The sequence below is a fragment of the Crinia signifera genome, chromosome 6 (genome assembly GCF_055691185.1).
Source record: "Crinia signifera chromosome 6, ASM5569118v1, whole genome shotgun sequence".
Classification (NCBI taxonomy): Eukaryota; Metazoa; Chordata; class Amphibia; order Anura; family Myobatrachidae; genus Crinia; species Crinia signifera.
The window spans coordinates 186,728,002-186,755,720 of record NC_139222.1 but is presented as its reverse complement, the minus strand read 5'-3'; the positions used below and the strand labels follow the sequence as shown (position 1 = coordinate 186,755,720).

Here is a 27,719-nt window from a genome sequence, read left to right as displayed (position 1 = left end):
CTTAGAGGGAACACTGGTCCCGAGGTCGACATGTTTTTTTTTCACTGTTTTTTGAGCCGACATGTGCCGGTAGGCGGTATTTCATGCCCTACCATCCACTAGGGTGTGGTGGGAGAATAAAATAGTGAGCGAAGCGAGGGGCTGTGGTTGACTTAAAACAGTGTCCATGTCGACTTTTGGGTAAAAAAAAACCCCAGTGCAAACCCATGTCGACCTTGCGACCTGTCAACCTAACGCTATGTCGACCTAAAACCATGTCGACCTTGTCCCCTGTCGACCAAGACACCTGCCGACCTTCAACCATGTCGACCTAGAACCCTGTCGACCTTCTTGCATGTCGACCTAAAGACTGTCAACCTAAGTGTGGTCGATAATACCATCCACACCCCGTGAATGTACATGGGAATAAGGCTTATCAGTTCCACAGGAATGAGTGACATCACTGAAGTATTTCCCTTCAGTCTGTGCCTCAGTGATGTCACTGGTCTGCTTTGACTATTTTTAAGGACAGGATAATTTTAAAAGACACCTGATAATGATAACACTGAATCCTATGGGCTTCTCTTAGCGAATCATCACAGATCACTTCCAGCATGCTACGCGGCCAGTGCTGCCACTCCAGCGCCGGAACCGCATAAAGGAGAGCTCTTATTGCGTTAATAATCGCATATGTTAGTGCATAATCTGCATATATACAATTATTATGGATGCGTTATCCAGTAAATGCAGGCGGGGTATGGGGAATGTTAGTGAATCCCCCCCCCCCCCCACTTAATCCATAAACCCTGCATTAAGAGGTTATAACCCTCATAAATTCATAATATATACATTTTATTTTCTCATAAAAATAGTTTTGGTATAGTGTATTGTATAGCTGGCCACTCTCTGTGATGCTTTATTTTTTTTCTTATATTATCTTGGGCTAAGAGCACAGTATATACAATATGAGTATACTCTATGATTACACTAATCACAACTAGAGATGTGCGCCGGCCACTTTTTGCGGTTTTGGACCTGTATCTGCCTCCGGTTTTGGATCTGTATTCGGTTTTGCCAAAACCACCCTTTTTGGTTTTGGATCTGTATTTTTTTTAAACCGCTAAAATCACAGATTTTTGCCTGTTTTTGTTCCTATGGTGTTATTAACCTCAATTACCTTCATTTCCAGTCATTTCCTGTCTATTTTGAACACTTAAAAAAATAATAGTGTGACACTTTAATAAACTATATGAAGAAATGCTCCCAACAGCGCCTAAAGAAAAGAGGAGCAAGATGGAACTGTCCTTGGGCCCTCCCCTCCCACCCTTACGTTGTATAAACAGGACATGCACACTTTAACAAACCAATCATTTCAGCCACAGGGTCTGCCACACGACTGTGGCTGTGTTTGGGTTTCCACAAAAAAAAAGAAGCAATGCTCCAAACAGCATGTAATAGTCACCACAGTCTCACAGTATCGTAATAATACAGATAGGGTATGGACAGTCACAGTACCTCATAAACAGATGGGGTATGGACAGCAGTCACAGTACCTTATGAACAGATGGAGTACCAGCAGTCACAGTATCGTATAAAAAGATGGTGTACGGACAGCAGTCACAGTACCGTATAAAAAGATAGAGTACGAACAGCAGTCACAGTACCGCATAAACGGATGGGGTACGGACAGCAGTCACAGTACCGTATAAACAGATGGGGTATGGACAGCACTCACAGTACCTTATAAACAGATGGGGTACGGGGCTACGGAGAGCAGTCACAGTACGTGGGACAGAGAATTTTTTTTACTTTTAATAATTGTACGGCCTGCGGTCACAGCAGTACCTTATAAACTGGCACGGAGCTGCGGACAGCAGTAAAAGTACAGTATAAACAGATGGGGTACCAGCAGTCACAGTAACGTATAAACAAATTAGGTACGGAGCTATAGACGGCAGTCACAGTATCGGCATATACTACACACAGTGGATGTACAGTATGCAGTGCACTGCACACACTGGGTTATGTGGAGTTATACACTATAAAACAATACTGCTGGTGATGCTACTAAACTTAAATAAAATTAAAACTTGTGGCCACTGCCTAAAGTGCCTATGAAACAAAGCTGGTGCCCACTGCCTATGAAACAACAAAGCTGGTGCCTCTGCCCACTACCTAGGAAACAAAGCTGCCCACTGATTTTGTAACAAAGCTGGTGCCTCTGCACACCGCCAGTGCCTTTAAAATAAAACAAAGCTGCCCACTGTATAAAACTGCCCACTGTTTTTTTGTTCAAAACAACTCTTTAGCAGAGCGCGCCAGCAGAGCGTGATGTCTCCAGGCTTGGATCCCATATAATGGCGCCAAGCCGCAGGCTCAGCGCCTTATATGGAATCCAAGTCTCGCGAGAATCCGACGGCGGGAAGGCGCCGTTCGGCCTCGCTTTGGGATCTGAGTTTGGTGGGAATTGGCAAGCCACGACTCATCAATAGTCGGATCCCCAAGTTCGGAGCGGTTCGTATTCTTCAGAATACAGACCACACATCTCTAATCACAACAAGGAGAGTTATGGGATGGCATATTGCATTAAGAATTTTGCTCTTTTCTCTCTGAAGCAAACACAGAGATTGTGTTACAGACATGGGCGTAACTAGAACTTGAGGGACCCATAGCATATTATTGAAAGGTCCCTCTCCCACCATTGTCACTATAATACCCCGTAGGGTGGGAGAAAAAAAGAGCAAGGGGAACAAGTGACAAAAAAGGTGTCAGTAAAAGAGGGTGTCAAGGAGAGAGCTTCATGGAAAAAGAGCGAATGAGACAAAAGAAAAGGAGAGAGAGGGAAGCTACCAGGAGTGAGAGATAGAGAATGTTAGGCAGAGAGAAAGAGGGGAGCAAGAGAGAGAGTGCCAGGGATAGAAAGTTGCAGAGACAGGGCGAGATTCTCTAATATTGGCCGCTCAGCTCCGCCCCCCTTCGCCTCTCTTTGCATACATAATTATCGCATATGCAGTAACATATGTGATAATTATAGCAAAGGACAGCTCTTGCGTTAAGAGCTGTCCTTGCCCTAAGAGCTGTCCTTTGCGGTGAGAGTCGCCGGGTCCCAGCAGGTCCCGACGGCTCCCACACCTGCGCTCTCCTCCCTGCACCCAGAAGAGGATCAGTGCAGGGAGGAGGTCACAGCTCTGTGCTGCCCGGACACAGGTGAGGGGGCGATGCGGGGCGGCGGTGGGTTTCGCGTTAGAAGCCCATTGGCCAGAAAAATCTGGCGATGCCCCCCGCCGTGGTAACCCGGCGGGGAATGCTTAGAGCATCCCGAAATGCTGTAAAAACCCAGATAACGGGGTTTATACCGCATTTTTTCCTTCGAGAATCTCCCCCACAGGGAGAAAAAGAAGGGTCTCTGGGAGAGAGAGATACAATGCTAGGTAGAGAGAGACTTGGTGGTGGTGGGGAGACAGCACAAGAGAGAAAAAAAGTCAGGGAGGGTGAGAGGGGGTCTGTGGATGCAAGGAGGGGGAGAGACAGGGAAGAGAGGAATGGGGAGGCATGGAGTGTGAGAGAGAGAGAGGGGGCTGAGAAGACAAGGAGTGGGGAGAGAGGGGGCTGATTAGACCGAGAGTGAAAGAGGAGGGCTGGGGAGACCAGGAGGGTTGGAGAGAGGGGGCTGAGCAGACAGGGAGTGGGAACAGAGGGGGGTTGAGCAGACAGGGATTGGGAAAACAGGAAGAGGGGATAAGAGAGGGTGAAGGGGAGACCAGGATAGAGGGGGCCTCGGGAGACCAGGAGGTGGAGAAGAGAGGGTGCTGGGGAGACAGGGAGGGGGAGAGAGAGGGGCTGGGGAGACAGGGAGGAGGAGAGAGATGGGGCTGAGCAGACATGGAGGGGGTGGCGACAGGAATCACTTTGTAAAGTACCTCCTAACCCACCACCCTTCCTGGGTACCTGGCTAAGTATCTAGTCCCCCTTCAGTAATAGCAGCTCTGTGTACTGTTTGGGTCTCATCAGTGCTGGAGATCTGGACCTCCTGCAGATGGAGATGCCATACTGGCATCTTCATCTGCACCGATCACGGGTGCCGTGCACCCTGCTGACCGGCGCTGGCAGCTGCACTTTTTCAGTTCCCCGGCGCTGGAAGCTACAGGTCTCTTGATCCCCGGTGCCGGATCTCCTGCTGACAGGTGCCATCAGATGAGTAGGAAAGGAGAGGAGCCCACAGAAGCCACAGACGAGGCTCACGGGATGGCAGCACCGCTGACACTACTTGCGCTGCAATTTCTAAAAAAGAAATAAACAAAAAATTTTTCAAGGGGGTGCAGGGGATGCCTCCCAAGCCCCATAGACGTTGCATCCCTTGCACCCTATGTAGTTACGCCACTGGTTATAGGGTGATTGAACCTGGATAGCTGCCTTTGTTGTTAAAGAGCAATCAAGAGTCCAATCAACTACTGAGCATGAGCAGACTGATACTCCGCAGGGAGGAGTCATTTCAAGTCATTTGTTATAGTAAGCAGTAACTGTTCAGGCAAACTATTTCTCTTGAGCAAAGTTATATGGGAAAGTCCTGAATGCTTTTGAGGACAAATGTTTTATTGGTACTCTTTACTTAGATGGGCGCCAGCGATTGAAATCGCGGGCGTCGGGGGTAAAAATCGCGGTCATCGCGGGTAAATCGGGATGCCCGCGATGACCGCGATTTTCCCATAGGGAACAATGTTAAAAAGGCTGATTGACCGCGATTTTACTGTTAAATGCCTCAATGGACCCGATTTGGCCATAGGAATCAATGTTAAATGGGCCACAGAGCCCAAATAGGCACAATTAACCCTTAAATGTCCCCCCCAATTTTTAACGCCACCCCACGATCCACGCCAACCCGAAGCGTGGCGAGCGCAGCGAGCCCGCGAGGGGCGGCGGTACGCCTCCTCCGACCTTTTCATGCCCTACTATCCACTAGGGCGTGGAGTGAGAATAGAATAGTGTGGCGAGCGCAGCGAGCCACCGAGCCCGAAGCGTGGCGAGCGCAGCGAGCCCCGCGAGGGGACGCGGATACCTTCACAGTTATACGCGTCCCCTCGCGGGCTTCACAGGTGTCCGTGGCGACGCGGACACCTGTGAAGCCCGCGAGGGGACGCGTCTACCTGTGAAGGTATCCGCGTCCGCTCGCCACGCTTCGGGCTCGGTGGCTCGCTGCGCTCGCCACACTATTCTATTCTCACTCCACGCCCTAGTGGATAGTAGGGCATGAAAAGGTCGGAGGACGCGTACCGCCGCCGCTCGCCACGCTTCGGGTTGGCGTGGATCGTGGGGTGGCGTTAAAAATTGGGGGGGACATTTAAGGGTTAATTGTGCTTATTTGGGCTCTGTGGCCCATTTAACATTGATTCCTATGGGCAAATCGGGTCCATTGAGGCATTTAACAGTAAAATCGTGGCCATCGAGCCTTTTAACATTGATTCCTATGGCAAATCGGGAGCATCGCGTCGCGGGCATCGCGGGTACATTTATGGCCGGCCGCGACGCGACCGACACGATTTCCATGTTTAACATGGGTTTCAATGGGAAATCGCGGGCATCGCGTCGGTCGCGTCGCGGCCAGACATAAATGTACCCGCGATGCCCGCGACGGGCGCCCAACTAAGTAAAGAGTACCGTTTTATTTGATCCAATGACAATTTAGTGGTACTAATCATCTCAGTTAGTGGTGTCATAAAGATCTCTTCTCCATTGTCAAAATATGTCAGTCACTAAACAGTCTGCTGCCTATGTTTGCTCAACATTGCATACCCATACCACACATGCACAGTAGAGATCTGACGCATGTGTAAAGTAGAGCGAAAAAAAAGGGGGGATATCCAAGAGAGGATATCCTAAAAGATCTCCCGGGTGGGGCACAGCCTTCTAAAACAATAGATAACTGTTAAGATTAAATTTTATTGATACTAAAATTGATCCTATAATGGATCAAATATAAGACATAAGACAAAGACATACAGATAACATTTACAAAACGTATATAAGAGAAAGTGGTGAAATATAATATTCTAAGTTAATTGTCTGAAATACCCCAAGAAATCAATAATTAATATTGGGGTGATATTTTGGGTTTGTCAGACACATGCGCCTTCACTTGCCATAAAGTTTCTAATTGTCGATAAGTGTCAATTCACAATATATTGCAACATAAGTAGCCCCCTGCAAATAACAAAATAATTGCTATCACCTGTAGTGTCTTTTATCTGTTTGCACTTGCAACTGCTTGTAAAATCCACTTAAGTTTATAAGAATAGGGATAGGGTATTGATAGGGATGAAATACCTGAGTTTTGTGTGCTAAGGGAGTGGCTGCTGCCTGTGCATGTGATGGTTCTCAGTGAATGCACAGTTGAGCGGACCCCGGGAGCGTCACAGGTATTGAAATACAGATAATGAGGTTTCTGCTGTTGCCAGGGGTGACCTGCCTGGCTCTGTTATACAATGACAGGGCAGAGTCGGGTCTTGGGTCCCCTGGAAATGAGAGAACCTCGAATAGGTATAAGTAAAGAAGTACCCCTTCACTATTATCCCTGATGAATGCTGCTATCCACTGTGTACAGTAAATACTGTAGTGAACAGTGGTTGAGCGATATCACCTTGGTAGTGAGGTGTGGAAAAGATTTAGGGTGCACTGTGGTTAGTGGTCTCAGGGTTCCCTTGGTATATTCCCTGTTGTCAGACAGATGACATTGCAGGGAAAAATGACACTTGGGTTCCAAATATCCACTGCTGGGATGCCGTGCAAAGGTGGTAATACCAAGAGAAAAGAGCATGTAAATCCCAGCAATCAGAGTAGGACAGGTGACAGGGGCAGGTGACCTGAACTAGTGGTTACCCCATTACTAATCAACATTTGCCAGTACAGGGTCTCTGCATGACCCCCCCAGACTCACTCTATATGACTGCCCTCGTTGCCCGGCAACCTGTGTGTATACAACAATCTCGAGAAACTTTATGTGTAAACATTGCTACAGTTAAAAAAATTCACATAACGTATCCCTCATCATTTGGTAAAGTGCTAAGTGCATACTTTTACAACTCAAATACATTTTTTGAGCGCTGATATAAACCATCAAACACTTGTAAGACAGCGCCACACGTGACATCATACAATAATAAAAAACAATGTGCAAAATACAAACATATATTACTATCTAAAAGTCTGCTGTGGTTTTTATCCCTTATTGAACTATATAGTTAAAACGATTTTTGTACCTATCCGGGAAGATACACTAGCGTGAATTGTTGTTATTCACTAATTGTCAGAAACCATCCCTGTTATCCCCTGTAGCTAATAAACTGATCCTTTTATCTGTCTTATAAAGATGACTCTATTTTTTATTGTGTATTTTTTATTCTATTGGTCATGTGACCTACAGGTTTATTGCTCTATATTACACTAAAGCTACATCGGGTTTTTTGGGGATCCACTGCTGACAGAGACCACTGGGTTCTCTCCATGCATATATGCATTCACTGAATTTTTCGGGAACATTACTCGCTATAGACCTCTCTCTCTCTCTCTCTCTCTATATATATACACACACACACTTTTTTTATATTATTTATTCTAAGAAGTAACATCAACTTTGCCCGCACCTCAGCATAGCTGCCTCGAAACAAAAGATTCTGAGATTCTGCGTCTCCACCAAACGTCATTCATGGCGTGCAGGTTACAAGCAGGTCACTTGGAACTTGCGTCTGCAAAAGACCTTTGTTTAAAGAATGTACCTTATACAAACTGTGATCTCCCCTCCCTTAACACCTTGAAGAATATTTTCCAACATCCTTTTTTTTTTTCCAGAACACTCTCTGTTTCTTGAGACAAGCCCTCACTCAGCAGATCATCAACACCATGTAATGCCCCTTCTCTTCACCCTCCTGTTTTCGTCGGCTCTTTTCTAGCCCTGTCAGGATGCCATCAGCACAGCTTGCAGGGTGCTGCTTGTTGTGACAGTGGATCCTTGTCTGATAGCAGAAATTCCTGACACTGGACATTCACAGTCAGCGACCCTAGAAAATGTTTGTAGGACTTTAGGCATCAAACCATATCTTTAAAAACAATTTGTTCAGTGGCCTTTTAGTACAACACTTTGATTTCCACAACAGTTGTATAGGGCACTAAAGGGGGGGGAGTTGAATGTTATATGTACTGAAAAATAAAGGTTCACCTTGCTGATAAATTGGATGGATTAGATAAGTCATACTGGTGGGTTTCCTGATTAAATATGTCACTGACACTGTGTTTATTATAGCATTGTATACTGTAGTTGAGCTGTACTTTCCCATGTGTAAAAGGTCACTTTCTCAATGCCGCTGTGACAGGAACTTGGTGCTGGGCAAGCAATATGTTGGTGCACAGTATATAACACTCACATTGCATGAACACATTTAATACCCACTTATCAACTGTATGTCTCAACATGCAGACAGCAGGCAGTGCAAGTGGCCACTAAACATTACATTACATATCAAAAAGTATGCAGAAGCTGGGTTCCCAGTCAGAATTTGTTGGGGCTTAATAGTGTCTATGTGCAGCTACATGGTGTTATTTATTTACCATATGTAAACACTAGAATTGTATTAGTGGCCAGTCTGTCTATTATTTTATTCAATACAGGATCCATTTCCATGTTGCTGACCATCAGGCTGATGATTTTTTTAATCTCAGTCAGTGATTCGAAGAGTCTGAAAAATCTGTTGAATTATCTGTCTCCTCATATTATTTTGTGCCTCCACAATGCTACCATGCATGTGCTGTCTGCTGACTACCCATGTGTGATGTGATGATCTTCTGCACTAAATTGCTGGGGTATTTTTACTGTCTGATGGAGTCCCAGAGCAAAATAGTTTGAGGACCCCTGGTTTACAGAATGGTTTCTTAGAACTGCACCATACTATAACACTCACACCTTTCTCTATATGCTCACATAACAGGAATCTTTTTTTTTTTTTTTAAAGATGCATTTTAGCCCAAAGTAGTGCATGCTGGGAAATGTTTGCCTGTATACTGCAAACCATTTGCTGTGATTGAGTTTAATGCATTAAGCAGATGAAATGATGCAATTGATTGATCCACACTGTGTATCATATTCTAGATATAAGCGTTTTATGGGAAGCCTTTAACAAGTTTTATGTAGAAAGAAAAGCAATATTAATCATTGTTGCCAATTTGATTTCTTAAACAGCAGATTCAGTGGTAGACACTATAGTGTAGGGTGCAACAGAAATATATTTTCTCAAGTACTTGAAAAAGAGAACATGAAAAATATCAAATGATGGAGCAGATAGGTGTATTAACACCTGTTAACCCCTTCCCGACATTTGACGTACATTTACGCCATGGTCGGGAAGTACTTCCCGACACATGGCATAAATGTACGTCATGGTTTCTAACTGTCACTGCGTCTATAGACGCAGTGACAGTTAGGTGATGTCTGCTGTCCCTGACAGCAGACATCCCCCCTCGCCGCCCAGGGGGGGCAGGGGTGCCCCCCCGGTCGGCGATCGCTGTGATTGGCTGTTCAAATCTGAACAGCCATTCACAGCGTTTCCTGTGTTACCGGCGGCTAAGCCGCTCGGTAACACAGGGATCGGTGGTGATCGGTGCTGTCAAGTACAGCACCGATCACCACCGATGTGCAGCCACCCCCTCGCACCCGCCGGGCACTCACCCGGCAGCAGCAGCAGCTTCCCCGGCTCCCCCGGCACCTCAGCGCAGCAGCGCTGCCCTCCTCCCTCCTCCCCCCGCAGCAGCAGCAGCAGCATCAAGCTGCACAGTAGCACACAAATATATGTAATGAATAAATATATATATATATATATATATATATACACACACACACATATATATATATATATATATGTGTGTGTGTGTGTGTGTGTGTATATATACACATATATATATATATATATATATATATATATATATATATATATATATATAAAAAGATATTCCCGACATATGATGTATATATACGTCATGGTCGGGAGGTACTTCCCGACCGAAGACGTATATATACGTCATGGTTTTAAACTGTCACCGCGTCTATAGACGCGGTGACAGTTTGGAGATGTCTGCTGTCCCTGACAGCAGACATCCCCCCTCGCGGCGATCGCTGCGATTGGCTGTTCAAATGTGAACAGCCAATTGCAGCGTTTTCTGTGTTACCGGCGGCTAAGCCGCTCGATAACACAGTGATCGGTGGTGATCGGTGCTGTTAAGTACAGCACCGATCACCACCGATCGCCAGCCCCCCCATCCCACCCGGCAGCCCCCCCTCCCTCCCACCCACCCGGCTGCCGCAGCGCCAGCACCCCTCCCAACCCCCCACCAGCCGCAGCGCCAGCCCCCCTCCCAAAGCTGGTGACCAAAATGGGGTCACATGTGGGGGGGTTCCACTGTATTGGTGCTTCGGGGGTCTTGCTAATGCGACATAGCACCCACCATTCATTCCACCACCAAATATCACTCCTTCCCTTCTGAGTCCTGCCATGCACCCAACTGGTATTTTTTGGTCACATGTGAGGCATTGCCATACTCGGGAGAAATTGGGGCACAGATTTTGGGGTGCTTTGTCTCCTTCATTCCTTGTGAAAATGAAAAATTTTGAGCCAGATCTGCATTTTTGTGTAAAAAATTACATTTTTTTACACAAAAATGCAGATCTGGCTCAAAATTTTTCATTTTCACAAGGAATGAAGGAGACAAAGCACCCCAAAATCTGTGCCCCAATTTCTCCCGAGTACGGCAATGCCTCACATGTGACCAAAAAATACCATTTGGGTGCATGGCAGGACTCAGAAGGGAAGGAGTGATTTTTGGATTTTGCAGCACAGATTCTGGTTGAATGACCCCTGAAGCACCCATACAGTGGAACCCCCCCACAAGTGACCCCATTTTGAAAACTACACCCTTCAGGGAATTCATCAGGGGGTATAGTGTACATTTCAAACCCCCAGGGGTTTCACCAATTTTGATACAACTGAGCTGTGAAAATGAAAAATTAAATTTTTTCATTTTCACAGTCCAGTTGTATCAAAATTGGTGAAACCCCTGGGGGTTTGAAATGTACACTATACCCCTAAATGAATTCCCTGAAGGGTGTAGTTTGCAAAATGGGGTGACTTGTGGGGGAGGTTCCTAACTTTTAGCACTTATGGTGCCTATAAACCTACATGGTGCCTAAAAAAAAATCTCATAAAAAGGAGGCTCCAAAATCAAGTAGGTGCTCCTTCTATTATGAAGCCTGTGGTTTGGTCACCATGCACACTAGGGCCACATATAGGATATTTATGAAAACAAAAGAATTGGGGGAATCAATTTTTAGTCACATTTCTCTAGTAAAATCTACTGTATTCGTTAGAAAAATGTATTAAAATTGAAACTCTGCAAAAAAAAAGAAATTTTGAAATTTCACCGACACTTTGTTTTAATTCCTGTGAAACACATAAAGGGTTAACAAACTTCCAAAATGCTGTTTTGAATACTGTGAGGGGTGCAGTTTTTGAAATGGCATCATTTATGGGGGTGTCTCACATACAAGTCCCTCAAAGTCACATCAGAACTGAACTGGTCCCTAAAAAAATCAGTGTTTGAAATTTTCTTGAAAATTTGAGAATTTGCTATTCATATTTGAAGCCTCCTAGTGTCCAAAAAAATGAAAAGGAGGTTGAAATAATGATTGCAACATAAAGTAGACATATGGTCTTTGTTAGTTATTAACTATTTTGAGTGGTATGTTTATTTGTCTCACAAGCAGAAAATGTGACATTTTGCAAATTGCAAAATTTTCCATTTTTTCACGACATTTTGGTATTTTTCACAAAAAAACACAGACTGTATCGACCCAAATTTACCACTAATTTGAAGTACAATGTGTCACGAGAAAACAATCTCAAAATCACTGGGATAAGTAAAAGCAAAAAAAAGTTATCCCCACTTAAGTGAAACATGTCAGATTTGAAAAAAATGGCTCTGTCAGGAACGCAAAAACTGGCTCTGTCAGGAAGGGGTTAAAGAGATAAAGAAGATAATACACCAGCCAACCAGCTCCTAACTGTCATTTTGCAAACATAGCTGAATGGCTGGTACATTATCAGACTGTATGTTATCTCCACTTTATCTCTTCACCAGGCATAATATGTACATCTACCCCAATTTGTGAAAAAAATCAGGGATTTGCATTGTAACTAAAAGAGATAATGAATGATTGCTAATAAGAAATTAGGTCGTTTACACCTCTAGGATAAAAGCTGACATGAAGGAACATCACGTGACAGCCTGCCTATGGTGTGGCAGGGACATCATGTGACTTATGCTGCGCATACACTAGACCAACTCTCAGCCAGCCACCCAACTAGTTGGATGGTAGGACAAAAAAAATCTGGTACTTTGTGGGAGCAAATGACAAAACTAGGGATGGTTAATCATATGATGTTTCATCGGTAACACCCGATTTATAGTTCCAATGTTCGATGTTTAACCCTGCAATGTTGAGGATCCAATGTTTCCTCAACATCGCTAGATTTCTTCCCCGATGTTTTTCTCAATTTTCCGATGTTTTTTTTTTTTTTGTGGGTCGCTGTGTGGTGCTGTCACTGCTTCAGGCAGCCAGGTCACTCCTTGTTTTATATTCATTGAAGACCTAAAAAACAGATACAAAACACTAACACACACTGAGCCAGATGCACTAACCTTCGAAAGTGATAAAATGGAGAGTGATAAACCACCAGCCAATCAGCTCCTACCTGCCATGTCACAGACTGTGTTTAAAAAATGTCAGACAGAAGCTGATTGGTTGGTTGTTTATCATTCGATTTTATTACTTTTGAAGCTTAGTGCATCTGGCCCTTTTTTGTTATTTTCTAAGTTCAGCTTAAGATATTAGCCTGTTACTACTGTTATAAATCAAGTTAAAAATGGTACTTCCTCATCTTTTTGGCCACCGCTTACGCTACAGAACTTACATTGTGTACAGCGAGCCATAAGGGTAATTTTTGGGGTCCACGCCATTATCTATTACCTTTTGTAATGTTGTGGCGAGCAAAGCAGAGCGAGCCACTGAGCCCAAAGCTTAGTGAGCAATCGTGATTCACGTACTGGCTAACGTAACTGGCGTAAGCGGTGGCCGCAAAGATGAGGAAGTACCTTTAAAATATTTAAGAATAGCAGATTGTGAGCTGCTGTGAGTTGCAATAAAGTTTTCGTAGTTAATGCTTAATTTTTTTTCCCCTCCGTAACAAATTATATCTACCACAAAACATGAATCATATATCCAATGTGTGTGTAAACTGTAAGCCTCCAAGATAAACTTAATAGAAGGATTATTTATTATTTCAGAAGTTTATTATATGCTTAATATATATGTATTATATGCTTAAGTAGACAGTTTATTAAAAACAACATAGAAACATCGGTTAACATTGGTTATCATTGGTTTCAGAGTACCAATGTGTAGATCTAAATAATGTTTTGTAACCAATGTTGAAAAACATCATTTAACTCATGTTTTCTTTCGATGTCCCATTAAAAAAAACGAATGCATTCAAATTGTTAAAATGAAACAGATTCAACTTCAGTACTGTGTCTGAGCGACAGTTTTTTCCATTTCCAGATTTTGGGATCAAATGACTGTATTGCAAATGATATTTATTACATTAATAAGGTTAATATTTAGCAGTATTTTAGGACAACAAAAACACAGAAAAAGTGTTTTATAGTGTATGGAATGGTTGTAAGTGAACCTATATTGCCATGGGAGGATGAAATTGTATGTGGCATTTACACTTTTTCACAGTGTGCCTCATAATAAATATTATCGTCAGGTCTAATGCACCTTTACTAAATAAGGTATCAGGTATTGATCTGGCCCTTAGTACAATCTAAGCACGAAAGGTGCCCATACTGTACACGATACACTATTTCTGTGCGTTTTCAACTAGATTGCATAGCATGTAAATCGCATGTGATGTGATGCGATCTGAAGCTAGTTCACAAAGCACTTGCTGCACAGAATTTATGTGCTGAGATATGCGCGGTTTTTCTATTCAATTTTGCTTATAGAAGCAAAATCGAATAGGAAATCAAATGGGCATTGAATGGTTTTTCTACATTTAATGCAGGATTCGATCCCAATGCGCACTCCCGTGTAGTGTAAATCGAATAGAAAAATAGTCTTGGCAGCCAAGACTATATAGTACAGATTTGTACAATATAGTCAAATCAAATGCATTTTGCGTAACATTTGAGTCGATCCCGATTTGATCCCAATCGAATCGGGGTCGAATTGCAAGCAAAATCGCACCGTGTGTACCCACTATAAGTCTCCGAATCTGCATACAAAGTGGTAGGTGCATACAATGCAAGTATTTCCCCATACATGTTCTGTTGTGCTTCATGTTCAGACTCGGACCCCTATGTAGTAAGACTTGAAGAGAGATAATGTGGACGGAGATAAATTACTAGCCAGCCAGTTCCTAAATGTCATTTTTAAACACAGCTTGTAACATTGCAGTTAGGAGCTGATTGGCTGGTACTTCATGTTTCCATTTTATCTCCCTCCAAAGCTTAGTTATACATATTACCCATAGTCCCAACCAGATATACAAGTGGTACATATAAAATGAATTAGCACAGCTTCCGTCACTACTGAGACAGATTTTAATATAACAAAAAGATCCTTGACGCTCCTAGAGCTGTGCGGGCCCTGGCAGCTCTCTCTCATGCTGGTGATGTAAGAAGGATAGAGGTATCCGGAAACATCTGTAACCATAATAAAGGTTTATCAATATACTTACATACGTAACTTTGCAACATATCCGGGTCAGCAAAGGAGCTTGAGTCACTAACTGACAAAATTTACTGTACTCAGGTCATCTCCATCATTAAGCTTTCAGGTCACTGATGTGTTATGTTGTAGTTTTGCATGTATAAAAATACATATTCAATTCAGAATATATATATATACTGTATATATACACACATTTATATATACAGTGATACTATTTATAATCTCCATGTTTGATTACAACAATCTAAACTTAATAATAAGTGTTGCCTAGAAGACTGTAGGCCAATCACTTGAAGCTTGGGGTGTGAATTCTGAATACCTGCCTCTCTCAATCACAGTTGCAAGGCGATTTACTTAAGTCTATTCTAGCAACACACAAACATGGATTATTCTGTGGGGTTATTTGCGTTTTAGATTTGACTCCCTATCTAGTGTTGTATTGTAGTACTTTCTGTTGCCGTCATTGATTGAATTTCAACTGATGTCTTTGCTTGTGTTTGATTGCAGTAGGATTAACATGTTTATCTCTGTCCTTGCCTTTCTCCAGCCTGTAACTGTAACCTGCATGCTCGCCGCTGCCGTTTCAACATGGAGCTGTTCAAGCTTTCAGGCCGGCGGAGTGGAGGGGTCTGCTTGAACTGCCGACATAACACGGCTGGACGCCACTGCCATTACTGCAAGGAAGGTTACTACCGGGACATGACAAAGCCTATTACCCACAGAAAGGCATGCAAAGGTGAGTGATGCCCATTTCATACCCATGTTAGCATCAAATGGGAATGTTCCGGTCATTTCAGCTAGCACTCCATAATGACATCTCTCACAGTGAGCAATACTGTGCAGCATATGTGTGTACATGTATACACTCTATATTATAATAGAACATGTATATTCTGTAGATGTCTATGACAGTGCAGCTGCTCAGTGCAACTTCTTTCTTCATCAATTTTTAAATCGCAGCACCCTTGAGAATCAGAATGTTTTTGGGGTACCCCTAGACCAAATTTAGGTTTAATTATGTGGTAAGGAACGATATTTGCTTCTGTTTGTCTACATTTTATAATTGGCAGCCACTAGAACTGGTTTTACCTATTACATTGACCATAAATAATTTGAATTCGTCCTGGACCACCAACGCAGGGCACCCCTGCAAGTCTCCCAAGGCACGCCAGGGTGCTGCTGCACACAGATTGGGAACCATTGGACTATTTCATGTAACTGCCTTACTGAATACTGCTCTAATTCTACCTTTTTATCAATATTTCTGAAAATGTATACCCTCCCTCAGAGGACGAATAGAGGTGCGAACTCTGGGATGCCCGTTTTGTGCACTGCACTGTAATAGGTACTCTGATATAATTGGGCAGGGAGCCTAAAGTAGGCAGAAGCCGATGGTGGATTTCCCATTAGGCACATGCTTAGCACTTGGATGCTTGTGTTGGTACTGTCAGACCAAAATGTATTAGTAACTGCAAAATATTTCCACTGTACTGTCCCATATACCATCTTGAATGGAGTGTAATGGGTAAGACATGCAAATACTACCCCTGTAAGCTTCCATACAGTAACTATACATACATAATTATTCCCTTCAGTGGCACTCTCGAGAATTTTCCAGGCTATGCTCCAGTGCCCAGACTGGCAAACACGAAAAATTCTCAGGATTGCCACTGTCTGCGCTGCTGAGTGCTGCTTAGTACTGAGCTGAATGCTTCAGCCGCTGCCTGGCCCTGGCTCCTTCCCCCGGCTGTGTTTGGGGTGACCTTGCTAACCTCATGCCGCAAACATCCGGGTTGCCGGGGGCAGGGCTGGGCAGAGGCTGATGTAGTGCTCAGTGGCGCTGCCCGGCCCTGGGAGACACAGTGGTGGGGTTTTTTAGGGAGCACTTCCAATATTTGCCCAGTGGGGAGTGCGCCCTAAAAAAAAACACCACTGAAGGGGTTAAATAAAAAGAAATGTCATAGTCCTGGCTTTTTTTTATTATTCTAATTAAATTGGCTATCCTCAAATGAGGGCTTCTAATTATAATTAAAATTGTGTGTGTGTGTAGGGGGGGGGGGGGGGGTGTTGGCTACGACTGTTTTGTCTAGCGCACCCTCACCCCTAAATCTGTCCCTGGCAGTAGCCGTGAACTCCTGGTACTAATCTGGCTGCTAATATAAGCTGTCCTGTATATACCTTGTGTATCAAACCATCCTCTTATGTTTCTATTGTACTTGGCTGTAATGTACGATTCAGTGAGAATGGAGTTGTAAGGAGTTATTTCGCAGAAAATATTTTCATTTAACGACTGCAGATGTTCAGGAAATAAAAGGTCATAGTAAATTAAATTTTGGGTCAATTGTGGGTTCAGTCAGTGATGCTCAGGGAATATAAATCAATATCTGTAGGGGGGCTCTACATTGTATGGGTGATCTTTAGTCTGTAAAGGAATAATCTGTAAAACATGGTTAATAACTTTGAATTCTTCAAATTGGTACACAGATATTTTAAGTCCCCTTAATAACAAGTAACTGCATATCCCTCTGCTGCTGTGGAGGTTGGCAGGGCATTTTGCAACTTGTAGGTCTACAACAATTGGATTGCCTTTAGATCGTCTACATTCGACCCTGAAACTTTTAGATCTATTTGCCAACAAAAAAGTTTAACCCTTTTCTCTTGGCAGACAGATCTAAAATACTTCTTCTGCTGGAAGCCAGATTGTTAAATTCCAGTGACAGAAAAAAAGGTTAATGTGTCCTTTATGCATCCGAACCACCCCCCTTTAAGCTCCGAACAGGTGTGCATACCAAGGGACAGTGGGCTGCATTGAACAGGTTAAGCAGACCTGGGGAAGGAGAGAGATGTGAGGGAAAGGGGGGAGAGGGTGAACATTTTGGTACAAAGGCTAGAAGCTTTAACAAATGGTCCCAGACATATTTTTGGGCAGATTGGATAGAGAGTTCTAGTGAGAAGAGAGAAAGCAATAGGTTAATCCAGTTGCAAACACATCAGAGAGAGAAGGAGGAGACATGTGAGTATGTGGATGCAGGTGTTTTTCAGTTGTTCCCACAATCCCAGGCTCTATTAAGTCCCAACCAGCCTTGTGAGTAAAATACTGCAACACATGGCATGTTAGGTAGCACCATACATTTGAAAGCTTTGTTATAAATGTAAAACTTAACGTATAAGGAAGGCAGTATATTATTAGTGTTTCTGAGAGGAAGGCAGCACCAGTCATTTATTACCACTTACACAGAGTCATTTATGATGTGTCGTTTATTGCCAGAGTTATGCTGAGGATATCAACTATCAGCGTCAGTCAGAGCCAGCGAGTTATTATAAGTGTCGCTTAGAGGAAGGCAGCCAAGGCCGGCGCTACCCACTCAGCAACTCCTGCAAAGCAGGGAGGCGCCATGCTGAAAAGGCGCTGTCTCCCTCCCTGCTCTGCTAAAGCTGCCTCAGCCCTCACTGTCACTGCCTCCTGCACGCCGCCCGCAGCGCCTGTCTGACAGTGGGCAGCAGTATGGAGAGGCTGAGCAGCTCCCTGCACCGCGCACACACTGTCCTCCTCCTGCGACCTGCCCCCTCTTCCTCACGGACACTTGCACTAAGCATGTAGCGCTGTCTGTGAATGCCTGAATGACATGTCATGTCTGGATCCGCCCCTACCCATTGCTCCCTGTGCCTGTCAGCTGTCAATCAAATGATGAACAGGCAGCAGTGCCGCCTCCCCTTCCTTCTCTCTTCTCAGTGTGCTTTGCCACTTCCAGTACTCAACACTCAGCCCCCTCTATCTCCTCCCCTCTTCTCCCATCTCCTCCTTCTCTCCCCTCCTTTCCCCCTCAGTCACAGGTGCTGCACATACTTTTTGTACTGCTTTCGGATCGCATCGCACACACATAGCATGCATGCCGTGCGATGCGATCTAGCCCATAACGTATGTGATTCTCGCAGCGTGTATGGGCACCTTTAGTGCCTGCAATATTTTTCGGACACAGCACTGAGATGGTGTATGCATAGGATCACATGTTGCATACACTCCCACAATCAGGCTGCAGCTTGTTGCAATGGCAATGTGAAAGGGCGCAAAATGTATGGTTTGCAGGAGGGAGCCGGACACCCTAGCACCAGCCCTGAAGGCAGCGCCATTCATTTATTTCCCATATGACACAGAGGAAGGCAGTGCCAGTCATTTATTTCCTGTATTACACAGTGGAAGGCAGCACCATTCATTTATTTTCCATATTACACAAATGAAGGCAGTGCCAGTCATTTATTTCCGGTATAACACAGAGGAAGGCAGCGCCATCATTTATTATCAGTATTACACAGAGGAAGGCAGCACCAGTCACCTATTGTCAGTATTACACAGATGAAGGCAGCGCCAGTCATTTATTTCCTGTTTTACAATGAGGAAGGCAGCACCAGTGATTTATTTTTTTATATTAACACGGAGGAAAGCAGCACCAGTCATTATTGTCAGTATTACAAGGAGGAAGGCAGCGCCAGTCACTTATTTTCATTATTACATGGAGTAAGGCAGCACCAGTCACTTATTGTCAGTATTACACAGAGGAAGGCAGCGCCAGACACGTATTGTCAGTATTACACGGAGGAAGGCAACGCCAGACACGTATTGTCAGTATTACACAGAGGAAGGCAACGCCAGACACGTATTGTCAGTATTACACAGAGGAAGGCAACGCCAGACACGTATTGTCAGTATTACACGGAGGAAGGCAACGCCAGACACGTATTGTCAGTATTACACGGAGGAAGGCAACGCCAGACACGTATTGTCAGTATTACACGGAGGAAGGCAACGCCAGACACGTATTGTCAGTATTACACGGAGGAAGGCAACGCCAGACACGTATTGTCAGTATTACACGGAGGAAGGCAGCGCCAGACACGTATTGTCAGTATTACATGGAGGAAGGCAACGCCAGACACGTATTGTCAGTATTACATGGAGGAAGGCAACGCCAGACACGTATTGTCAGTATTACATGGAGTAAGGCAACGCCAGACACGTATTGTCAGTATTACATGGAGGAAGGCAACGCCAGACACGTATTGTCAGTATTACATGGAGGAAGGCAACGCCAGACACGTATTGTCAGTATTACATGGAGGAAGGCAACGCAAGACACGTATTGTCAGTATTACATGGAGGAAGGCAACGCCAGACACGTATTGTCAGTATTACATGGAGGAAGGCAACGCCAGACACGTATTGTCAGTATTACATGGAGGAAGGCAACGCCAGACACGTATTGTCAGTATTACATGGAGGAAGGCAACACCAATCGTTTATTTCCTGTATTATAATGAGGAAGGCAACGCCAGACACGTATTGTCAGTATTACATGGAGGAAGGCAACGCTAGACACGTATTGTCAGTATTACATGGAGGAAGGCAACGCCAGACACGTATTGTCAGTATTACATGGAGGAAGGCAACGCTAGACACGTATTGTCAGTATTACATGGAGGAAGGCAACGCCAGACACGTATTGTCAGTATTACATGGAGGAAGGCAGCGCCAGACACGTATTGTCAGTATTACATGGAGGAAGGCAACGCCAGACACGTATTGTCAGTATTACATGGAGGAAGGCAACACCAATCGTTTATTTCCTGTATTATAATGAGGAAGGCAATGCCAGACACGTATTGTCAGTATTACATGGAGGAAGGCAACGCTAGACACGTATTGTCAGTATTACATGGAGGAAGGCAACGCCAGACACGTATTGTCAGTATTACATGGAGGAAGGCAACGCCAGACACGTATTGTCAGTATTACATGGAGGAAGGCAACGCCAGACACGTATTGTCAGTATTACATGGAGGAAGGCAACGCCAGACACGTATTGTCAGTATTACATGGAGGAAGGCAACACCAATCGTTTATTTCCTGTATTATAATGAGGAAGGCAACGCCAGACACGTATTGTCAGTATTACATGGAGGAAGGCAACGCTAGACACGTATTGTCAGTATTACATGGAGGAAGGCAACGCCAGACACGTATTGTCAGTATTACATGGAGGAAGGCAACGCTAGACACGTATTGTCAGTATTACATGGAGGAAGGCAACGCCAGACACGTATTGTCAGTATTACATGGAGGAAGGCAGCGCCAGACACGTATTGTCAGTATTACATGGAGGAAGGCAACGCCAGACACGTATTGTCAGTATTACATGGAGGAAGGCAACACCAATCGTTTATTTCCTGTATTATAATGAGGAAGGCAACGCCAGACACGTATTGTCAGTATTACATGGAGGAAGGCAACGCTAGACACGTATTGTCAGTATTACATGGAGGAAGGCAACGCCAGACACGTATTGTCAGTATTACATGGAGGAAGGCAACACCAATCGTTTATTTCCTGTATTATAATGAGGAAGGCAACGCCAGACACGTATTGTCAGTATTACATGGAGGAAGGCAACGCTAGACACGTATTGTCAGTATTACATGGAGGAAGGCAACGCCAGACACGTATTGTCAGTATTACATGGAGGAAGGCAACGCCAGACACGTATTGTCAGTATTACACAGAGGAAGGCAACGCCAGACACGTATTGTCAGTATTACACAGAGGAAGGCAACGCCAGACACGTATTGTCAGTATTACATGGAGGAAGGCAGCGCCAGACACGTATTGTCAGTATTACATGGAGGAAGGCAACGCCAGACACGTATTGTCAGTATTACATGGAGGAAGGCAACGCTAGACACGTATTGTCAGTATTACATGGAGGAAGGCAACGCCAGACACGTATTGTCAGTATTACATGGAGGAAGGCAACGCCAGACACGTATTGTCAGTATTACACAGAGGAAGGCAACGCCAGACACGTATTGTCAGTATTACACAGAGGAAGGCAACGCCAGACACGTATTGTCAGTATTACATGGAGGAAGGCAACGCCAGACACGTATTGTCAGTATTACACAGAGGAAGGCAACGCCAGACACGTATTGTCAGTATTACACAGAGGAAGGCAACGCCAGACACGTATTGTCAGTATTACATGGAGGAAGGCAACGCCAGACACGTATTGTCAGTATTACATGGAGGAAGGCAACGCCAATCGTTTATTTCCTGTATTATAATGAGGAAGGCAGCGCCTGTGATTTATTTCTTGTATTACCCGTCAACGCTGCTCAATAGATCAAATAGCATACACAATGATAAACCTGTTAAGTAATTTGTTAATAAAAATTATACAACATTATATTTATTTTCAAGAAAAAGTATTTAAACCCATAATTCAATGAATATCATGACTTCAATTAAACATTTATGTTAATATCTTTTCTCTAATCTTCTTTGAATTTAAGATTAAGGCAAATAATTCAACAATCATGTATAAACAAGAACATTACACATTACATAGTAAATTGATGAACAGTGCTAGTCATGAATGCAAAAATGAGACAAATAACAGAAGAGAGAGTAACAGCAGATCAGTGGATCAGCACATCATGGCCCTTATTCTGGTTGGTGCGGTCGAGCCGCATATGCGGCTCCGACCGCACCAGACGAATCCCCGCCCACCTTACGGATCGCCACGGCCGTCCGTACACGGACGGCTGGCGATCCGCATAAAAATGGTGGAGGCTACGCCTCCACCATGGTGGGAGCTGCCCCCTGCATTCGATGGTCGTCGACCATCGAAGGCAGGTCCGCACGCCGCGGCAGCTCCCGCAAGCTGAGACCACACGGACAATCGTCCGTGTGGTAGCTTGTATGGGGGCTGAAAGCTGACATCCGGCGACGTCAGCTTTCCGCCCCCATGAGTTGCGTCATGCCCTCATTAGCATGCGTACGCCCCGCGTTTGCATGGGAACGCCCATGAAACGCGGGGCGTACACATAGGGAAATGAGGGCATGATGCCTCTCACGCCCCTATACGCCCCCTTTGCGGCGGACGAAATACGTCTGCGGCGAAGGGGGCTGCACATGCGCAGATTCACCTCTGCGCATGTGCAGAGTAAAAACATCGGCGGTACGGCCGCACGCGGGCCGTACCGATCCGATTAGAATAAGGGCCCATATGAGGCACATGTGTCTGCTGAAAGACACACAAGCTGGAAATAAAGCAGTGGGTAGAACGTCCACATACAAATTTGATTCATATGGAACATGGTTATGGAAACATCTCTGAAAAGAACATCAATGAAACTCATGAGTCAGGTATACGCCTCTCCTTGTGTAAAGAGTCCTCAACCCAGTTCATACAGAAGCTATTGATTCTCCCCCCCCCCCCCCCCCCCCCCCCCCCCCTGAAATAAGGCAGGTGGTAAAGGATTGTTATGGATCAAAGGGTCCACAGTGTTTAAGATAGACAGTTAAAAGGTCGACATCAAAAGGTTGACATGAACAATGTCAACCTGCACAAGGTAGACATTGACAAAAGATTGACACATGCAAAAGGTCAACATGAGTTTTTCTGATTTTTTTGTAGGTGTCAATGTGGACCCCCACTTCGTATGATATATTTGTTCCCTATGCTTCGGGCCAGGTATCATTCTCCACTATCGCTGTGCTTGGCACACTTTACCTTTAAACGTATGTTGATTTTTTCATTACTATGTCAACATTTTCTCAGTGCCGACCTTTTGGTATCAACTTATTTCCTGTCTATCTAGACACTGTCAACCTATCATTCACAATTCTGTAATAAGCGCTCCGGGTGCCTTGTTGTGGCCCCGCCTCCTTTATGTGTGATGTCACGCATAGGGCCATTTATAATTAATGTTACTCAGAGGAAGGCAGCACCAGCCATTTATAATTAGCGTTACTCAGAGGGAGGCAGCACCGCCCATTTGTAATTAGCATTACTCAGAGGAAGGTAGCACCGGCCATTTATTATCAGCCTGAGGAAGGCAGCACCGGCCATTTATTATCAGCATTACTCAGAGGAAGGCAGCACCGGCCATTTATTATCAGTATTACTCAGAGGAAGGCAGCACCGGCCATTTATTATCAGCATTACTCAGAGGAAGGCAGCACCGGACATTTATTATCAGCATTCTTGGAAGAACCAAGGCATAGTCATTTATAAATGTCTCATATTAATTTATTTATTTATTTATTTATTAACAGTTTCTTATATAATAATAATGATAATAATAATGATATTTATATAGCACTTTTCTCCCAATAGGACTCAAAGTGCTTCACACATTGTCTTTACAGCTCGAAATACAAAACAAACTTAACAGTAGATGTCAGTGAAATGCTTGAGTAAATAAGTATGTCTTTAGTCTATTTTTAAAGGATTCTATAGTGGGCGCTTCTCGCACTGTGCGAGGAAGAGAGTTCCACAGAGTTGGAGCAGCAAAGTTGAAAGCTCGACCCCCAGATGAATTCAGGGAGATTCTGGGTACTGTTAGTAGTCCTTCTTCAGTGGATCGTAGTAATCGAGTAGGACAGTAAGGGATCAGCAGCTGTTGCAGGTACCATATATATAGCGCACACAGATTCCGCAGCGCTTTACAAAGCATAGTTATGAGCAAAAACACATAACAAATTACAGCACAAGACAGTTTAGGACAAGTACATGGTTAATACGGATAGTTGCATCAGGGGACAGGACACTGAAGCAATCATCAGGGTGGCAGAGGTTTATATATTCTAAGAAAGGCACATAAGAAGAGAGGGCCCTGCTCGTGAGAGCTTACATTCTAAAGGGGAGGGTTAGACAGACTGGGGTGACACAGAAGGGGAAGAGGTGAGCATAAACAGTAGGTTAGGATGAGAGATGGTCAGGTTTTATGCAGGAGGGTAGGAAGAGGTCAGCTTAGTCCTTGATATAGTCCTTAGTCCGTCATATGTGGTAAATGTATAAAAGAAAGCAAAAGGCATGTATTAGTGGAATGACTATATTGCTGACAAAGATGGGGGAGGTGGGGTCCAAATATAATAGATGGGTTCCCGTACCCTCACTCACACAAAGTGATCAATGTGCAGACACATCAAGGTATCTTTGTTTTTTTTCCCCCTTGGGACACCACTGTGCACAACCGGTGATAGGTTAGAAGATGAGTGCTCATACCGTACTCACATGTACGGACGCAATGCCTTTCCTATCAAGGTATCTTTTAGGTCCACAGACTGTGTTGGGTCTTGTACACTAAAACCTGCAAATCGTCCCAGTGGACCAAAAAAGGAGGAGAGCAAAGATGTCTCAGTAGAAGTTTTATTTAAATGTAACAAATATTGGGTGCATGTAAACAATCTGTCCCAATGATGGTAAAATAACAGGATGAATTACCTGAGGGAGTGATGTTTGGCCACCCACCCCATGCCAGGTAGTTCCGGGGTACAAATGTAACAGGCACAGGTCCTCTCCGCCAACGCGTTTCGACAGTCTAGCTGTCTTTTTCAAGGTTGGAGGGTAGCTGTGCTAAGTGGTGGTATTTATACCAGTGGCTAAATCAGCAATAATGGCTGAAATCCCTCCTCTCAATTGGGAGGGGATAGCGCCGGAAGTTAGCAAGATCGTATGATACAGCCGTTTATAATGTTATTAACTCGCTGGTATCCTCAGTTCTACTTATGTAGTAGTAGATACTTCTACCCTGATACTATGTAATGATGGCAATAAATGGAGAACACCAGTTATGGGTGGACACACCTCACTCCCTCAGGTAATTCCTCCTGTTATTTTACCATCATTGGGACAGATTGTTTACATGCACCCAATATTTGTTCAAATTAAATAAAACTTCTACTGAGACATCTTTGCTCTCCTCCTTTTTTGGTCCACTGGGACGATTTGGAGGTTTTAGTGTACAAGACCCAACACAGTCTGTGGACCAAAAGATACCTTGATAGGAGAGGCATTGCGTCCGTACATGTGAGTACGGTATGAGCACTCATCTTCTAACCTATCACCGGTTGTGCACAGTGGTGTCCCAAGGGGAAAAAAAAAACAAAGATACCTTGATGTGTCTGCACATTGATCACTTTGTGTGAGTGAGGGTACGGGAACCCATCCATTATATTTGGACCCCATCTTTGTCCGCAATATAGTCATTCCACTAATACATGCCTTTTGCTTTCTTTGAAACATTTACCACATATTAGACGTCCATAAATGACTATGCCTTTAAGGGGATAAACAAAGATTCCAGCGCCTTTCACACTTTGGTTCTTCCAAGAATATCGACTACAAGAGGATTTTGGTGATCCTCACTTTCCATTGTACGGCAGCAGGATTCTGGCTTTACGCCTTGGGACTACTTCACCCCTTTTTTTCTATTTATTATCAGCATTACTCAGAGGACGGCAGCACCGGCCATTTATTATCAGTGTCACTCAGAGGAAGGCAGCACCGGCCATTTAGGGGGAAATTTACTAAAGGAAATTTGTAAAAAAATAGGTGTATTTGTATCCAGAAATACACTTATTTTTGACATTTACTATGCCGAAAATACGGCAATTCGTATTGGTGTGCTATCAATACGAATACGAATTGCCGTATTTTCGGGATAGTAAGGGGGAAATTTACTAAAGGAAATTTGTAAAATAAATAGGTGTATTTGTATCCAGAAATACACTTATTTTTGACATTTACTATCCCGAAAATACGGCAATTCGTAGTCGTATTGATGTGTATTTCTGGATACAAATACACCTAGGTACTTGTGTATTTTGGCGGCGCCCATCTCATCGCATACCATAAGGCATAAGATGGTATGCGATGCGACGCGATATTGTACAATGCCATACAATTTTAAAATTGTATGGCATTGTATATGGCATACAATGCCATACAATGCGACGCGATTAAACATTGTATAAGCACCCTAATGGGTGCTTACAATGTTAAATGCACCCCCACGCCACCCCCCCACTATAAACGTGAACCCGAAGCGTGGCGAGCCCAGCGAGCCCGCGTGGGGCGGTGGTACGCGTCCTCCGACCTTTTCATACCCCCACTATCCACGTCGGCGCGGAGTTGAGAATAGAAAGTGTGGCGAGCGCAGCGAGCCCTGCGAGGGGACGCGGATACCTGTGAAGCATGTGAGGGGACTCTGATACCTGTGAAGGTATCCGCGTCCGCTCACCACGCTTCGGGCTCGGTGGCTCGCTGCGCTCGCCACACTTTCTATTCTCAACTCCACGCCGACGTGGATAGTGGGGGTATGAAAAGGTCGGAGGACGCGTACCGCCGACCCTCGCGGGCTCGCTGCGCTCTCCACGCTTCGGGTTCACGTTTATAGTGGGAGGGTGGCGTGGGGGTGCATTTAACATTGTAAGCACCCATTACCGTGCTTAAAAGCACCCTTTAGGGTACTTATACAATCTTTCATCGTATAGGGGCCAAAAATCACGTTGCATGGCATGCGATGCAACGCATTTAAAACATCACGCGATGGAAATCGGGGGCGCCGCTATAATACACAAGTACCTACACCTATTTTTTACAAATTTCCTTTAGTAAATTTCCCCCCTATTATCAGTGTCACTCAGAGGAAGGCAGCACCGGACATTTATTATCAGTGTCACTCAGAGGAAGGCAGCACTGATCACACATTACCAGTGTCACTAAGGAAGGTAACACCAGTCACTTATTACCAGCATCACTATGAAGCAGGCAGTGACAATAAAAAGTACTAATTTTACACTCATTATCACTCAGAAGAAGCATTGTATAGTACAACAATCATGTAACGGCTTTGTGTTTCCACTGAACGTGGATGATGTCTTATAAGAGATGTGTCTCACGGTCAGCATGACGGGTCCACAAATTCATGTAAAAATGGAGGGCTGGTATTATCCAACCTAAAAGAGCAAACATCAACGGTTCTTTGCTGACCCAAATGGGTCCATCCTTTTACTTAAAACCGGGTTGGGTCATTGTTTATACAAAGCTCCCCTTTTTTCCCATTGGCCTCA

The 27,719-nt window shown here is 44.3% G+C and overlaps 1 protein-coding gene across 5 annotated transcripts in view; it reads left to right on the top strand.

Annotated features, from left to right (window-relative positions):
• Positions 1-27,719, top strand: part of NTN1 (netrin 1) — a 202,961-nt gene that overhangs the window by 124,209 nt on the left and 51,033 nt on the right. For all 5 annotated transcript variants that reach the window (XM_083148405.1, XM_083148407.1, XM_083148406.1 and 2 more), the window contains exon 3: positions 15,357-15,545. In XM_083148405.1, the coding sequence (XP_083004531.1) occupies positions 15,357-15,545 (189 nt within the window). The remainder of the gene's footprint in view (positions 1-15,356; positions 15,546-27,719) is intronic.